Genomic DNA, 18025 nt, shown 5'->3' on the forward strand with positions numbered 1-18025 from the left:
CGCCTCCCTCCCTCCCTCACCTCCCTCCCTCGCTCCCTCACTCACTCACGTCGCCTCCCTCCCTCCCTCGCCTCCCTCCCTCGCTCACATTGCCTCCCTCCCTCACGTCGCCTCCCTCCCTTACGTCATCTTCTTCAATATACTCTTCTTCATCATTATCATCATCATCATCTTCTTCTTCTTCTTCTTCGTCGTCTTCTTTTGGTGATGATATTCTACTTGCAGTAACTATCGTCATCGTCATCTTCTTCTTCTTCGTGCAACTGTATACATACTCTACTCAAGGACACTCAAGGTTGCTCCCATCTCTATATCACCTCACAAAGTTTTTTGGACCGTACTCACTTTCTTCCTCTGCCCACCTTCTCTGCACGCACGTTCCCTTCTTCGTCCTGCCCTTTCTTGCCAGCTTTTTCTCCTCCTCCTCCTCCGTCCCTTCCTTGGCTTCTAGCCATTTTGCATCGCACCCTTACTACGTGATTAATTACTCTTCTCAATCGACCTGTCCCTTTCCAAGATCCCTCCTCTTCATTGCTTATGGCTGTATCACATGTAGCTTCTTCCACTTCTTCCTAACTTCTCTGCAATTGTGCATGTGATGTGTGTCACATGCGAAGCTTGCCCATTTCGAAACAAGTCCATGTCGTAACAACCTCAGCTGTTGCAACTTCTCACATCCTTGGATGCCTCTACAAAGTGGCCTCTAGCTTCCTTGTCTATTGCAATCCTCACGCTCCCCTCTGTTCTTAGCCTCCCTCCCTCCCTCCCAATTTCTGCAATGGAATTCATCTACCTTTGCTTCCATTTTGATGCTCGCACGACGTCGTAAGTTCTTCTCACCGATTTTTGCACAGAATTCATCTGTCATTGTTTGGATTTTGATCCTCACACCACTTTGTAACACCGATTTCTGTTGGGGGCGGCGAGGTTCGCTAAGAACCAGGGAAGAAATATATTAAGAGAGACACAACACATTATATCCGAGATATTGTATGCTTTGTGGTTAATAACTTGTTCTTGTATGCTTAATAACTTTTCCTTGTATGCTTTTGTTGTCCAACTAGTTTCCTCAAGCTCCATCATCTCGTCAAGTTTAGCTTCAATTAGCAGCATCACAATCAAGCTTCAGGTATTTTCTATTTTGAAGGCTCTTGGGCTTTCTTTGTATGCTATTGAAGTAATGCTGGGACTTAATTGACCTTGTAAGTTTATTCTATGCCATGCGATGACTTCTTTTTTTAAATCATTTTTGTCACATTGGCAGGATGGTAAAAATAAGAACTTCTGAGAGGAGGGGGAGAGGTGGAAGAGAACGAGGAGGTAGGAGAGGTGGAAGGACAAGTAGCAAGAGAAGTTTGCAAGTGGAATCTACACCAAATTTAGAGATTCAAAAAGAGGTTGAAGAGGATAAGGAGATGGACGACTTTGAAGACACTACTATAATTGTGGAGGAATCTTCTAAGAAGAGAAAGAAAGAGGATAAACAACTAGATGAGGACTTTGAGCAAGAGTTTCCTGCTTCACTTGATATTGGCCAGGGGAAGGATGTTATTGAATCTCTTGCAATCAATCATGGAAAGATTGCTCCCTTGATCCCATTATGTCGTTGTGTTGTAAACACAAGAGTGAGAGGCCTACAAACTGATATGAATAGCCTAAAGCAAGCTCTAGAGGCAGAAAAATATATTCAACAGAAAGGAATGTTTATTTTATCTACAACACTTCCGGATGGTGTTTCACAAGAGGTGACAGATGAAATTGAACAATCATGGGATTCTTGTTGGAGGGATGTAAATGCAGAATTTGAGGCACAGATTGTTGATGATGCTGATTGGTCATTTTTGTCTCGAAAGATGTTTTTTGTGTGGGAGGGGAATCACTGTACTATTGCATGGATGTCTCTAATTGAAGAGAAATCCAAGACATCAAAGGCATGGATATTCGAGTTTTAGCAAGTTTTATTACTCCAGAGAAAGAAACAGAAATGAAGCTAATAGCTGCTCTTCAAAGGAACAATATGTAAGCGTGAGTTCTTGCTTATATGTCTTACCTTTTTTCGAGCTTTTAGGGGTTTTGTGAACAATTCTTAATATGTTTGAAGCTATATATTTTCTATTTTTCAGCTGAATGAAACAGCAATTATTAAAACAAATCTCAAGGATTATTTGTACAACACAAAGACAATATGTTTGTGTGATGAGAATGAGTACTTATCACTTTTTTCTGAGGAAGAAAAAAGACACTTAAAAGCAGTAAAGGATCAAGTACTTGGTATCCTTTGACATCTCTGATGCTAGGGAGAATGGTATTTGCAGTAAGTTTCATACCATTTGTCATGGATGTCTTTTGAATTAGAACTAACTAATTCATTGTACTCATTCATTTCTTTGGAATATATTTTAGCCACTATACAAGGAAGATTATGAGGCAAAGCTAAAGGAACTTCAGCCAAATTTGAGTGTTACTGATATGGAGAAAGCACTTAAAAGTATTCAAAAGGATGTGAATCTCAAGTATGGTCGAAAAATGATCAAGGTATGGTTAATTTGATGATTCTTAACATAAAGTTGATTTTTTAAGTGTTCAAGTGTTTTTTGAGATTGAGAAAGCACTCATAATATTTAAAAAGGATGTAAATATGATGTTTGTTTAGAAAATGATCAAGGTATGGGATATGCATGTATTGTATGATCAGAAAATACAGTTCAATGTGACGATTGCATGTATTGTTCATATGTAGATTCTGTCTATTGTCAAACCAACAAATGGTGAAGATTGGTTTAATATCTTGTAGAGCCTCCCATTTGATGATAAATCATCCACTGTCACATTGGAAAAGTTGTATACCATCTCCATTGCAAAAGTCTCAAAGGAGACACAACTAGCAACCCTCAGAATCTTAGGGTTAGATTCAAATTTGAGAACAAGTTATGGGATGCCAAAAGCTGATAGAGAATTCATAAGGTAGATGGTGAAAGAGGCATGGATGGATCAGTTGCTTTGTGAATCTGAGAGGTTACTCTCTCAAGTCTTGGTTGCTAGTCAATAAGCTAGCTTTGTGCTTCCTCAAGATCCTACATTGAGAGAGTACTTTGGGGAAATACAAGCAATGAACAGACTTGAACTTTATGAAGATTTAAAGGATTCAATGATTGTTGCTACACCTGCAACAGGACAAATGGAGATGACGAGGGCATCTCAACGATTGGTATTTAGGTAATCAATATATGTTTTTTCCTTTTCAATTAAAAATCCATCCTTAAGTATTTCGCTTTTGTTCTAAGACTCTTATTGTATGCAGATTCTTGCAATCCGTAAAAGCTGCTGGTAAGATTGAAAAATTGTTGCCCATATGTCGAGTATGGACAAAAATTCAGGACTTAAAATTCTATATGTACTCTCCAAATGATAGAAAAAGAAGGGAAGCAAGTGCTCTCTGAGTGGGAGAGAAAGAACTGCCCATGGTGGCTCGATATGAAAAAAGGATGTTGCATCGAGGAGGAGGTAGAGTTGTACACACAACATAAAAAGGGAGAGATGGGTTCATCAAGCTCAAATTAAGTCCACGAGGATGATGCAGTCATTAAGGTTCAAAAAACACTTGAGAAGATGACAAAAAAGGACAAGGATTCAAGTATGGAACTAAAGAAGGGTGGTAGGCCACCAAAAAATCCTGGTACTAATAATGGTAAGTTCTCTTGATCTTTTTTCAAGCTGTTATTTGTTTGTGTAACATATGTTGTTATCACTTTGTGTCTTTACATATGTGGTGTGGATACAGATGTGCAAGTACTGCAGTCTACACCCATTTTGAAAGGATGTAAATGGAAAGATAGGTCTATCCGCTTTTTGTACATTCCATTGATCTCTCTAACTTTGAATCGGAGTGGCACATGTAATGCTTAATATTGCAAGGTTTGGTGCTATGATTATGTCGACTTTGGGAAGCAATTGTCTGTCTCAAACTTCACACAAGCCTATATAGACATGAAGGAATACTTTGTGGGTCTTGGAGGTGAAAGAAAAACAAGAAATGGTAAGAATGTTGCTTGGGCGGCAGATTTTGTCATTCTTGATCTGCCTACACAGCTAGAAGCTCTTAGAGTAGAGGATTCCACATCTCCATCATGGAATTTATTAATAGAGAACCATGTACGCTACTCCTTGCTAGTAGCGGCCACAGTTGTTTCAGATTCTGGCTAGATCCTAGTTATGTGTGCTCCTCATGTTCTTCATTTGGTTGAGCGTTATGCTAGGATCAATAGATTAGAGTTTGCATGTCGAATGTACATGCAATGCTTGGATGCATATTGTATAATCAAAGTTGGTGGAATTGATCATAAGGTGAGACAATTGTCTTACAATGACCTGTTGAAAGAATTTATGCTCTTGTCTAATGAAATGGCTTGTACTAAGCATAAGTTTAATTCTTTTCTTGTCTTTAGGTGGATGTTGTGGTTTTATGCCTTCTTCATCGGGCTGGTATGTCTTGTGTTTGTAATCCTGGAAATGCTTCCGTGGTTGCTACCAAATTGGGCATTGCTTTTGAAAGTAGTTTGTTTCATCATTATTTACCAACAAGTGAGCAGACTATAAAACATGGAGAGAGTATTCCATGGAGAGGTGCATTGGAGAAGGCTCCATGCATGATGTTGTACTTCTTGGAGTTGTTGTGTCCAATTTCTGGACATGTGATGGACTTAGGTGCTGGGACTGGTTCTATGCAAAAAGCATGCGTGCATTCTGGGAGAGCATGCTTATCTATTGTAACCATTTTTGGATGGACAGAAAGGAAAGAGAAATGTGTTGAGCAACTATGGGACTCTAAATGATTCCGAAGATGTGGAAATGGTTGTTAATCTTCCAAATGACTAGTAAGTATGTTACTCTCGTGTTTTATCTTTTTAAACCTATTTGTTGGAGAATATTATTATCAATGAGGCATTGATATTGATTGATCTATTTTAGCTTTTTGCCTTCTTATGCAGGTGCTATGGCTGAGATGATGTGTAATGACATTGCATTCAATGCCCCCATCAAAGAGAGAAGGCATCATCGCAATATCTATGTGAATGACATCAGTAAAGAAGATTGAGTCTAGTGATTTAACATGAGTTTTTTCCTTCAACTTGTGATACCCTAGTATTAAACATGCATAACTTTTGTGGTGTCTTGCACCTATTTCATTTGCTAGAGATGTAGTAATCATATTGAAGAACTATTAGTACATGATGTGAGTACCCATGAATATTAATCTCAATATCACATTCAATTTTGAGCATGTTGGTTTCATAAAACTTTTTCTATTTACTAGAGATGTGACAATCATGTCATATCTCAGTTAAGGTTTGCATGTCAAAACTATGAGTTGTGTACAAATGATCATGATGGTGAATTGAATCTTAAAGTATCTCCTTGATGCAACTAATAAATGTTTCGGCATCGATGCATGCAAATTTGCACCCTAAATTCTTCACCATGTGACTTGCAATCATTTCATCGATAAATCACTATCATGATAGGATGAATGATGGATGATATAGGTGAAGGGTGTTAAAATGAAGTAGACATGAAAAGTAGTTTTGTGAATAAATGGATCTTATAAGCCCTAAATACTATTGGAAAGAAATATAATTAAATGTATATAGCATCTTTGTGGGGTAGAGAGAGAAGGGAGGGAGGGAGTTGCGGTTCCAATACATTCTAGAAAGTATTGACTTTGAAATCACACTAAACAACCCTTCAAAAAACATCTGCGTTAAGCTTGTACAGAACTATAGGACATTTATGAGAGAACTTGGACATTAAGGAATTTGAAAATGTCCGTTAAAATTTATCTATTTTCTTATAATCCTACATTGTACTCCCCGAAGGATTGAAGTGGAACCCATATGAGTTGTAGAAGCTTTCAAAAACATATTCTACTGCAAGAAGTACACAATAGAATCTTGTCCCGTTGTTTTTAAAATATAATATTTACATGTCCAAGAAATACTGCCACCTGATGTTGGCAATAAGCCAAGTTGTAAGCATGGCTGGATCACATCCATTACATTGACACTGAACTGGAGTATTATCCAAAAGCCTTCTCAAAACATGGATTTATACAATGTGCAAGAGGAATTTTATCATCAAACAGCATGTATTTGTCCTCTTGCCTTTTGCCAACAGAAATTCCGAGCACCCTTAGTGCTAGGAACAGCGACATAACTGTATCAATCATTATAAATTTACATCTTCACTCGCATTCAACAAAATCATACAGCAGCACCCTGGACAGCCGTTCAGCAACTTGTACCTGTTTTCAAGAGTTCTGGCACTTAGAGGAACGATTTTCATAGAATGCTAGAAGTTCGTGAATTGAATTCAATCTAGACTCAGTCAGTCTTTCTTTGCCCGAAAAAAAAAAACTCGGCTCAGTTAGTGGTGTATATACCTAGATGAATCCAGGAACATTCCCAAACTCATCCTCTAAAAACACAACATAGTGCAGTTTCAATCTCACGAGAGTCACTCATAAGATTGAAAACCATAAACTCCATCACACATAGCAGGGACTAGCTACTATGATATCCCCACTGATGTCATCAGCGCCCAACAGTGGGTGTAGACCATAGTATAAAAGTATGCTCTCACACATACAAATCCACACACCCACACATACTTGAGCATCCATTTATACAAAGTCTTCGTACTGAGTTTCTCTCGGCACTCCGGAGGTGAAGGGCAAACTCAGCCATGACGAAGGCTAGCACTAAAGGAGAAGGCTAATCAAAAAGTAGTCCAAATCTCTTCATTCAAGCTACAACTGCTAATATATTTGTATATTACAATAACAAAACTAAACGAGCTAATAAAACAGTCCAGGCGAAAGAATGATCTGAAAGAATTGGTGATGTGTACAGAGATTGGCGTCATCTACAGAGAATTTGCAAGAAATCAAGCGTAATGGGCTGAATCTGAAGCTTTTTGATGACTAATGCACCTCTAAAGCGGTATCCCATCAACTCTACACATCTCGTCACACGATATAATCAATCCTTTCACATTCCTAGGCAAAAGAAATCTCTTCCATTGGCAGCCTGTAGAAATTGGATCACGAGGAGGAACAATCATGAGTACATTGTCCTGGCGCTGCACCACACCCATCACAGTCACTGTGCTTCCCTCTTTGATATATCTGCAAATGCACGGTATCAATGAGCATTGATGTGTCGTGAGGATTGGAAAGGTAAAATTATCAAAATACCCACACAATTCCAATGAAATAGCCAAGATATCAGCTTACCCTTCCTTCAGACGCATAATCTGGTCATCACATGAAAGTTTCTTATCCCCTATCCAACGGACAAAATCTGCTGGCAGTTCCTTATTTTTTAAAGAGATATCAACAATAGTGCTCTCTTCCACATGCGGTGTAACAGAGGCACCATAACCAGCTTTAACTAGAGCTCTCAGGCCAGATTGAAGGTCAGAGATGTAGAAATCAACTATGTATCTCTGCACACAGTGACAAAGAGAGCACTAGATGATGCTGAAGTTTGAAAAACATTGACAAAGTTCTTTTATGGCCTTGTAAAAATGAGAGTACTTTATTAAACTTTCAAAATGAGAGTACTTCATTAAACTTTCAAAAAACAGAAGTCGCAAAGACCTTTAAGAAAGATATAAAAAGCTTCAACAATGACCCCTGGCTTGAGAGGAAACTTGAGAAACCTAGAACTAGAGACAAGCTGGAAGATTTAAATGTTAGAAGACGGATTCCAAAGTATATGTCCTTATATAAAAAGACGGACCAGAGGTATTCATACTTCACATTTCTCAATGCAATGACCCCTGCAATTGGTTGAAGATCCAAACAAACAGATCAATTCATAAATACATGATTTGCACTGAGTTCATGTAAAACGTTTACTCACCACATCTGTACTAAAAAAGACATGAATCTGCCACAAATCAACCTGTTTAGTAATTGGTCTTGTTTGCCCTGAATCTTAAGAAAATTGTTGAAGTTGTGGAACTGAGAGATGGGCATCAAAACCTCTGAAAGTATTTCTTCGTCCTTTAAAGTCACACCACTTTAAGAATCGTGGTAATGTGACACCCCAGCTATCAGATGCAGGACATCTTTAAAATCAATACACTTCCCATTCTCCAAGCCCTGGCTGGAGGAAAGAGGTTTGTAGAGGTAGTGTACTTGGAGGCAAGTTTTGGGGCACGTTTAGTGACTCCGGGAGACGGTCTATGAAACCCTGGAGCCAAACCTAGCAACTGATGAAATCCAAGAAGCGAAAACTTGACATGCACAATGCTCTTCAATCAGAAAGAAAAAACCGAATGTCACCAAAATCAAGGGAGGCACTACAATTATTGGACAAAGGGGGCTAACTGAAGTGCTTCCCTAAGTTGTTTGCTAGGAGACCAACCCTGCTCTTTGAAGAAAAAAACTAGAGGGCTGGGCTTCTCACGTGTGTCTGCTCAGGCTCAATCACATGCTAGGGCTACCATATATTTAAGGCTCACAAAATGAGCCATAGAAAACACTGTTATACTACATGCCGAGTATGCACTAGAGTAGACACAGATAGGCAAAATATCCACAGCATCTAACAGATGGCACTTGTAAGAAGTTGCGACACCGTATGTCCAGTGCATCCGACATATGAACGTTAAGCTCATTTAAAAACATTTACTAAAAAAATGGCACGCACAAAGAGACCCCACAATTCATAGACTGAAGCTCCGGTAAATGTCATTTAAAAACATTTAAAAGCATTTTCTAAAATGCCACACACAGAGGCCCCACAATTCATAGACTAAAGCTCCAGTATATTAAACAGCTCAAACTCAAACTTACAGATTTGATCAAATCTCAAGGTTGTACAGTTGACAATTTTGACATGGCATTCAACACAGAAAGTAGACATACATGGATCAGCATACCTCCAAATATCTGACTCCCCATGTGAAATGCCTATGGCCAGCTTTAGCAGGCTTTGACTTCAATCCTCTGTACTCATAGACACCAGTAGAAGTGTATATGCATCGATTTACCCTTTGATAGGAAGATTCCAACGGCACACCTCCACATGTGACAACCTGAAAAGAAGTTTCATACATGCACAAAAGAGCGAGCTGCCTTAGAGTATTGAATTTGTGAAGTCTATAGCACCGGATCCACAAGTTCACTACTATTTGAAGAGCAAAAGCCAAAAACCAACATCAAGGTAGAAAAAGATACAACTTATATAAATATTATCACTGCACCATTCTGTGCCTACAGAATACAAGAGAACGAAATTGAAAAGGCCAGCTATCGGAGATCACCTCACTCAGGACTCAAAATATGACACATACTGTTAGAATATACCCAACAGAGGGTACACGCAGCGGAAGACTGATAGTAATGCCCAGGAGCTCACACAATGTGCGGTGTGGGTGTGGAATCACAAACTTCTTTACTTATGTGCATTCAATGAACCGGCCAGATAGAGAAACCACCAAAGGTGTATATTTCTGTCCAAAACTATGGACACAATACAAAAGAGATAGATCCAGAGTCCCACCAGGTGTGGTCCTATGATCTTACCACAAGGTCCTTCTCCTATCAGCTGGCTATCTCTAGACTCGAGTCCGTGTGCTCCACCTCGAGCGTCTGTAGACTTTCCGTCCAGTGTGTTCTTCTCCACCTTATTGCCTGTGAATCAGCCTAGGTGGGCAGCCCTTGCCAAGCTTTGTCTGCAGCACACAGGTCCCTGTTCCACTGCTCCAACCTGCTTGTGAATGGCTGCTCCAGAAGGTATGATGATCACAACACCTTGCTGCCCTAGTAGACAGCCAAGGTCCAGCCTCTAGGGAACTCAGTCTGCAGCTCACCTTCAACTCTCCTTCACCCCCAGTGTGAGGCCCAAGGGAGTAGCTCCTGGCTGCTCCTGTCTGCTCCTTGAACTGCTGGATAGTTGGATATAGAATGAGGCCAAGAGCCTCTGCTTTTATAGGCCCCAAGGCCTGTCAAAAAACCCAACCAGTCTGCCCTGACTGGGCCGACTGGACAGACCAGGTTGGCTGGCCCAACCGACCTGGTTGGCTCAGCCCAACCAGCCCTATGTAAGGGCCCTAGCCAGGCCCTTTTGGGCTGCTGCTAGGCTCCCCTTTTCTGCTGCTGGAGACCCTGCTGCAGGCTGTATACCTGCCCATAGACCCCCACTATACTGCGCCTTGCTGCAGCCCTTTGCCGGCGCCTTGTCCTGGCCGTACCTCTTCCGTACACTGCCCTGCAGCAGCCCCGTACAGATCCGTACAGCTTTGTACCCTGCTCCGTACACATGCTGATGTCAGCGTGCCTTTCATAGGGTCCTGCTGCAGTCCACTGAGTGCCTCATGCCAGGCCTGATCCAAGACACTGTGTCCCCGCCATCTTCCTGCACATGAGCTGCTCCTGATGCAATCTTTCATCCTTGGGATACCCCACAAACCATGAATGCTCCAGATCTGTCCCAGATCCACACATCCAGGTAATCTCTCTTTGGGCACATCTTGCCCTAGGTCTCCCTCCCCCACGCTCTCCTCATTTGGGGACTTACAGATGGGGAGGTGACCTTTCCAACACATACAAGACTTGATAAATATGGATAGCTCACCTGTTCCGTTTCTCGACTACACAGAAGAAAATCTCCCAAAAAAAGGGAGCTTACAATCAGAATGTGAAAAAATTACACATCCATACTAGCAGCTGATAGAGATGAATAAGGTGATTGAATGAGATGTCTTTGAATGCTCAGCAGTGTGAGAGCTGAGGTCCATATGCTTCTCTACACTCACCTTCTCCCTCACAATAACAACCAACGTGGAATCTGGTCCAGATTCTTTTCAAGATCTCAATCATGGTAGCTGCGAATGTGGAATTCGTGAATTCTCCTCCAATCTGTTGGTTCCAAATTAGGGAAAGACAAAGCTTGAACAGGTCTGCCAACCTGTCTTGTTATGTGAAAACACCTGGCATTAAAGCATGGCTTTAAAGCATCATCACACTCAGCAATAATTTTTGCAAATGTCTTATTACGTGCTTGCATTCTGGCTCACAATGGTTACCTTATATTCCCAACGTGCACATGAAATATTGAATATTTGCATGTCTTCTAGTATTCTGTTGCTTTCTTGTTTACGGCATTGGCAATAACAAAGTGCACTAGTACAATGATTGCCACTATGGATGGACTACAACTGATACGCCCTCCTTAGAATAAACCAAGAGGCTAGGCTGAAGAGGCTGCAAGGCCAAGATTTGCTTGAGAAACTGAAAGCTCAAGGCGGACTGCTGCTGCTGAAGATGGTGCTGACCAGAAAACCGTACACATCTTTTGTAGGAATGGAATCCCTTGGTCGAACAACACCCGAGCTGCTACTTGGCCGACTAAATGGGCCCCCTTCACTGCTGACTGCCTGACCTACAACTGGCTGATCCCTCATTTTGGGCTATTGGACCACCTGGCCTCTTGTGCAGCCTATGAAGGCCATTGTCTTGCTCCACATGGCACTGGCACTGAATCAACGGTCTTCCCTATGATCATTTAGAGGGCATCAACATCTCTGAGCACCCACTCTCTGATCTCATGTAGATCTGCTTTCTTAATCCCCTTGCCTGTCACATCCACTTGGTCCACAGACTTCGTTTCCACTTCTTCAAGTATTTCCCACACACAGCTGCAACAAGATGCAGATAGTTGGTCCCATCCAGCATACGCACTTCATTACAATTTACAATAGGCCTGTGGGACGCCATGTCACATAGTGAGATTGAACTGCAAAGAGAATTCTGACTTAGACACTTCCACTGAGAAAAAATCACGTTGTTGTCAAAGACGATCTCTCAATTTGATGGCTTGTTCACCAAGGCATACACCTCTGGCTTCAGATCTGGTCTCCCTCTGAATGTCTAGCCCTTAGATCTCAGTCCCCTACAACAATACCATGGCTCTGCCACCATGTTGGAGAATCTAGGCATGTATCCTAACAGATCTCCCATGCAGCAGCAGAACAGCCACACAGCAGAAGAACAGAACACCAAAGGAAGAAACTTGAACCAAATGGAAACACTGACGTGGTTCCACCTTTAATTGACAAAGTGTGAAAAAGAATCGCTCACAAAAGGATACTCAGATCTGAGATTGAAGTCAGCAGTAGAGCAGCCAAAATAGCTCAAAACATAACTCAAGATCTGTTCCTAACTCTTCCCTGCGCCCTCTGTGACGTGTCAGTGGATGTTTGCTTTAGTAAGGAAAAAAGGGTATAATGCCCCCTTTATAGAGAGGGACGGACCTCAGTCTGTCCCCTCCAGTCAGCTCACCAACCAGTATATAACCAGGGCCAACAAGCCCTTTTCAGGCCCACTGCCAACCTGCAGATCTACCTACTGCCGAGTGGCCAACAGATCAGGCCTTTGTGCCACCACTGGACTGGGCTGTAAATGCCCTGCAGCCAACCATTCCATGCCCACATGTTGGGCCTTTCTCTGCCCACACACCCATCTGGTAGCCCCTGTTGCTGGCCTATTTCCTTTGCCTACACAGCAGATCTGACAGCCCATCTCTTCCTGGATCTCACTGCCTCTTCTGCAGCCAATCTCCACTTCTCCAGGCTTGCTTTGCTGCCCACGTGGCTGCTGGCAGCCCAAATTGCTGCACCATATGCTACTGCATACTGCCTTGAATATAGCGATGCCCTTGTTGTGGCTACATGTCAGCACATTGCTGACCTCATGGATGATCCGCTCCACCCAGATCTGCCCACGTGGCATCTTCTTCTATGCATACAATTGTAGCTTTTCCAATCCCTCGTGGATGATCCGCTCCACCCAGATCTGCCCACGTGGCATCTTCTTCTATGCATACATGGTAGCTTTTCCGATCCCCCTTACCCTATGGCATTACCATGTCTCTTTGCTCCCCTCATCCTCATTTGGGGGTTACAGGTAGGACAAGAATGATCTACTCCAACAGGTCAAACATTGGTGTGGCCCCACGGCTCATTTGAACATCCATTTCAAGGTGTTGGCAGCCCCGACCTGGTGCCTCTCTTATGGCTTACAAAGTCCCTTCTTGCCTTGTCTCTTGCCCTATTTTGCAGACTGAGCTGGCTGTTTTCGACAGCCAGATAGTTCTCCACCTATCTTCTCCATTATGGCCCATTCATTTCAAACACTTCCCTCATCCTTGCTTCCTCCTCCCCACACGTGTGTGCACCCCAATTCTTTGGTCATCACCCATAGCACTCTCCCTTTGCTGGCTGTTTGGACAGCCAACAGTTCTCTTGAATCCCTCCCATCTCATTTCCTCTCTCCTCTGCTACTCTCCTCTGGGCATGGCGATCCATCTACGAAGACGAAACCACTAGCCACAGAGCACCTTACATCCTATATTGTAGGTTATACTAGCTGCCACACAACAAAAATGTACATCTGACAAAGGCAAAGTTTAACTAGCATAAAGAAATTTCCTGCACAACTTGAACTTCAAAAAAGCTTACCCCAGTTACTTTTACGTACTGACCGTCCTTTGCATTTCGTAGATCAGCATCCTCGTGTGAAGCTAGAAAGTCACCCAAAGAACTATCCCCCCAGCATGAATTCCAGCTGAGAAGCAATATCACAAATGCACAGAGACATCCAACGACGATTAACAAGATCGCATTGTGCACGGTTGCAAATATGAATCCGCCTGCTATGAAACCCATAATGAACAGAGGAATAACTGTCCACAAGATGACCCTTGGCAGGCTTCTCTTGAATGTGGAACTTTGTTGGCTGATGTTATTGACAGCATGATGTGCAGAGTAACCACTCATGGTCTTGACAGGAGTACCGGCAGCATCCAAAGGCCCTGATAATACCTTCTTAGGAGTCCCTGAAGAATTCAGAGGACCTGAAAAGATGGGACCAGATGTTATGAGGCCTGTTGCTGGCAACAAACTTCCGGAGTTCTGACGCACAATAGTTGGAGTACCACCTCCTCCTGAAAGGGGGCCTGAGTTTTTAAGACTGTTCCCTGTGGAACCGGACTTTGAAACACCAGACCCAGTGGAATCACCACCCCTAGTTAGCGGCCCAGAATGTGAAGCCTGACGACTGCCGGCCATGATGTTTCCTGTTAATGGTCCAGAACGATTCTGGGCTGAAGAAGCAGAATTCTGACGTGGAAGTCCACCCGAAGTGAGAGGCCCTGAGGTTGAAAAAGTAGACTTAGGAGCTCCGCCTGAAGATAACGGCCCTGAATTTGATGAAGCCCCTCCATAACCACTAGTTTTGCTATAGTTACCAGTCGCAGGAACGGACTTCCTCGATTTTGGAGGCTCCACAGGAATGTCAAACATCTTGCCTAGCTCACCAGATTTTTTGATATCACCACCTGTGTAAGGCACGGCCGTCGAGCTAAAGGTGGGCTGCCTCTCCTTATACTGTTCAGGATGCCCAGATACATATAAGCCATTACTAAGCTGATGGGAAGGAAATCTCGTACCAGAAATGCCGGAACCTGAGTTGCTGTTAATTCCCATGAGATTATTAATTTTTGACACTTAAACTCGCTGATGATTACGCTTCCAGTAGCGTGAAAGCTATGTACACAAGTATCAAAAAGCGCCTACGCATTGACTCCTACGAGCCACCCAAGTAGATCACAAGTACAACGTATCGTCGGCACCCTCGAACACGTCCACGCCAAAGAGTAAAGTAGCCCAGTGTAACAAGAGCACAGCGGAGAGCGAAATTACGGGGACGTTCTGGAAATAGCTTTCTACGAGACCTCAGCTTTCCACCTTCTCTTAGATACTGTTCCACCAGCGCGACTCATTGATGCAGGACGTTGGAAATTTGATATCGCCTAAATTGTCACTGTACATGTAGCAAGCTTTAATTGACATAGAAGGGTCCTCAAAAAGGATCGAGCATCCGAGGGAAACTGTGCCTTGAAGATACAGTTATGCAGAAATCCTACGCGTTCACACCAATCCAAGCATTGAAGGAAGTTGCGAAGCAGCTAAAGTGGATCGATTCCGAAACCTGCAAAGAGTACAGTAGATCTTGGCAGAGAAAAGATCCGAGAAGGTACATTATGGAAAACAGAGAAAAGAAGTTGGGGAAGGCCTGAGAGCACAGAATTAAGCACCTGCAGAGCCGATCTGGAGGCAAAATGCGAAGCTGCAAAGCGAGGGAAAGCCATAGGCTACAGGCAGAGAAGGCATATGGGCATGAAGGGTAAAGAACAGGGAGGGGAGCAGGAGGGTTTTGGCGATGGAGGGAGGAGGAGCTTAGATTGGCTATGGCGATGGCTCTCAAGAGCCCAAGAAGAAGAAGAAGAAGAAGAAGAAGTAGAAGAGGAGGAGGAGGATAATGGTGATAAAAACTAAGTAGTTTGGTACTAGTTGTTGTTGTTGTTGCTGCCTCTGCTTCTCAAGAAACAAATTAAGTAGCAACAGAAAATGAAACACCCCCCCCCCCCCAAAAAAACACCCCAAGAGAGAGACACAAGAGGGACAGATAAAGAGGGGGGGGGGGGGGGGGGGAGTGTGTGCGCGCATGTGCGTGCTAGTGTGCGTGCATGCGAGAGGGGCAAGAGAGCCTAGACATGCGAAAGAGATACACACACACACACATGTATGCAAATGTGCATGTGCACACCTACACGTGTGTGCGTGTGTGTGAGCAAGCATGCGGCCACACGCATGCATATGTGATAGGTGCCTTGTGTGTCTATGGAAGCACACCTCTCTTTAGTAGACCGTCTCCATGTGCACATGACAACATGTCTGCCTCTCTCTCTCTCTCTCTCTCTCTCTCCCTCTCCAAATGTGTTTTATCAAGCTAGGTTTATTCTATCCGTTGCATTTCCACCTCTCATGCTAATTTTTGATAGTTGGCCTTGTCAATTCATTCCATGAATACAACTCTATACTCCAAGGCGTCACTATCTAGGTTTGAAGTCGAATGACACACACTAGGTGATTGGAAGGAAAGTTGTTCTAGGATGTATGCCCTTAGTTTATGTCCCCTTACATAATGTCTTTGCCTTCATATAAGGTCATTTCATTTATACATCAAAGGAAAGTTTATAGAATGTATACCCTTCGTTTATGTCCCCTACATAATGTCTTTGCTTTCATATAAGGTCATTTCATTCATATATCAAAGCAAAATATATCGTAATATGTACAATACCTTACATAGTGTCATCACATTTAAGATTGGAATATTCAAGATCATTTCAATCGAGTCATCCTCAAGGGTAAACCTCTACATCCTCAAGACTACCTCAACTTCCATCTATGGCAAATTATCACAAGTAAATTGCCGACAAAGGATTGCCTTTCAAAGTGGAAGCATATCTTGCCCCTATGCCCCATTTTGCAGTGTGATCTTTGAGACCTATTACCATTTACTATGGGGATGTATTGTGGTAACAACGTTATGGCAATCACTCCAAAGGTGGCTCTCCATAATGCATACTGATGTTCCCCTTCCATGAAATTGAAGGTGGCTCTCCACAACGCATATTGATGTTCCCCTCCATGAAAATTGACTGTACTAGGAGATAAAGGTTAGCTGACATGGCCAGTTTAAGATATGGAGTCTCATTCGTGCAGAGCTCTTGCAAATTATTTGGACTCAACGAAATTCCAGTCTTTCGCCTAGGTTCCCAAGTAATGTGTTTCGTCGCATTCAACTTAGTACTATTGATTTGTTGAAATACTTTGGCACTCTCACTATGGAATTCTCTCTGGTTGCAAAGGTATTGCAATGAACTCTCTAGGCAGCTCTGAACAAGAAGTTAATGCTATTTTATAACTTCTTTTCTTAATTTAATCACTTTATTCACAAAATAAAAAACTCACATGCATCTCTTTACATCCTTAAGACTCTCTCTCTCTCTCTCTCTCTCTCTCTCTCTCTCACACACACACAATATATATATATATATATATATATATATATATATGTATGTATGTACGTAACAAGTGTCTAACAATCATAGATTTGGGACTCTAACTCTTCTCCAACCTTATGCATAGTCACCAACTTGAGGTTTTTGTTCTTGCTACATTAGTAGTTGTAGGGCTTTATTTGGATTTTTTCGCTTTTATACTAATATCAATTGTTTCCTCTTTTTGAGTTTCAATGCTCATACCATTTTTGTTCACCTTATGCATAATTCATCCCTTGAAAATACAAAATGCAGCCTCATGACCAGACATTCCACAAGCATTAGTTTTCTTGGCTTCTAGCCCACAAAGTTATTATTTGTTTCCCAAGTGCATCTTGTCTTGTTGTTTTCATATTGGTGCAACTTGAGGGCATGCTACATAAACTTCTATCTTAAGACATACTAGGCTTTATATTGTGCACCTTGAATATAAATTTCCAATTTAAGACATACTAGGCTTTGATATGGACATTGTGGGACAGCCTAGCACACAATCATGTTGGATGACTTTCTCCACTAGAAGTAGGCTCCCTTCCAACAGAAGATATTTAAAATAATTTATTATATCATACCAAAAGCCTTGTTAAATAGGCATTACCAAGCCAAACACATCACCAAGTAGTTTTCAAGTGTGTAAGAACAATCCCAAGTGGCTTTCAAGTGTATAAGAATGACCCCAAGCAAGAATGTATAGAGTACTCAACTCGTTCAAAATCAACTAATCTCACTTGCTATAACAAAGGAGGCCTATAACAGAAAATCCCCCTACTCTTGGACATTTATTGACGATCCTCTCGAGGATGATTCTCAAACTACCCTCTTAGGTATCACCTTGCCTTCTCGAGGGTCCTTCCAAAATTTTTGCATCTCTTTAGTTTAGAAATTGAAAGAGTGCTTATGCATTTGAAGGCTCTCTTCTATCAAAAAGTAAAGGTTGTCATAATAGCATAGGTTCTTTTGTCTTTTTCCTACTGTTTTGTCAGCATTTTAGCTACAAAAGTAGATTGCCTCAATCTTGTGTGTGTCATCTACCTCAAGTCAAGTCACTAAAC

General features: G+C 42.1%; 1 protein-coding gene across 2 annotated transcripts; it reads right to left on the reverse strand.

The window, feature by feature from the left end:
• Positions 1-5956: 5956 nt before the first annotated feature.
• On the reverse strand, positions 5957-15472 carry LOC147888412 (protein SHOU4-like). 2 transcript variants are annotated; one of them, XM_087392491.1, is made up of 5 exons: positions 15162-15472; positions 13525-15055; positions 8944-9099; positions 7289-7500; positions 5957-7180 (listed from the first exon to the last, which is right to left on the reverse strand). In XM_087392491.1, the coding sequence occupies exons 2-5, from the start codon at positions 14548-14550 to the stop codon at positions 6988-6990; spliced, it is 1587 nt and encodes a 528-aa protein (XP_087248617.1). In that variant the 5' UTR covers positions 14551-15055; positions 15162-15472; the 3' UTR covers positions 5957-6987. The 2 variants fall into 2 exon arrangements, with proteins under 2 accessions (XP_087248617.1, XP_087248616.1); XM_087392490.1 differs by having other exon boundaries at positions 13525-15472.
• Between the last annotated feature and the right edge of the window lie 2553 nt (positions 15473-18025).

The sequence above is a fragment of the Dipteris shenzhenensis genome, chromosome 21 (genome assembly GCF_047967505.1).
Source record: "Dipteris shenzhenensis isolate YYH24624 ecotype China chromosome 21, Dip_SZ_1.0, whole genome shotgun sequence".
NCBI classification, from domain to species: domain Eukaryota; kingdom Viridiplantae; phylum Streptophyta; class Polypodiopsida; order Gleicheniales; family Dipteridaceae; genus Dipteris; species Dipteris shenzhenensis.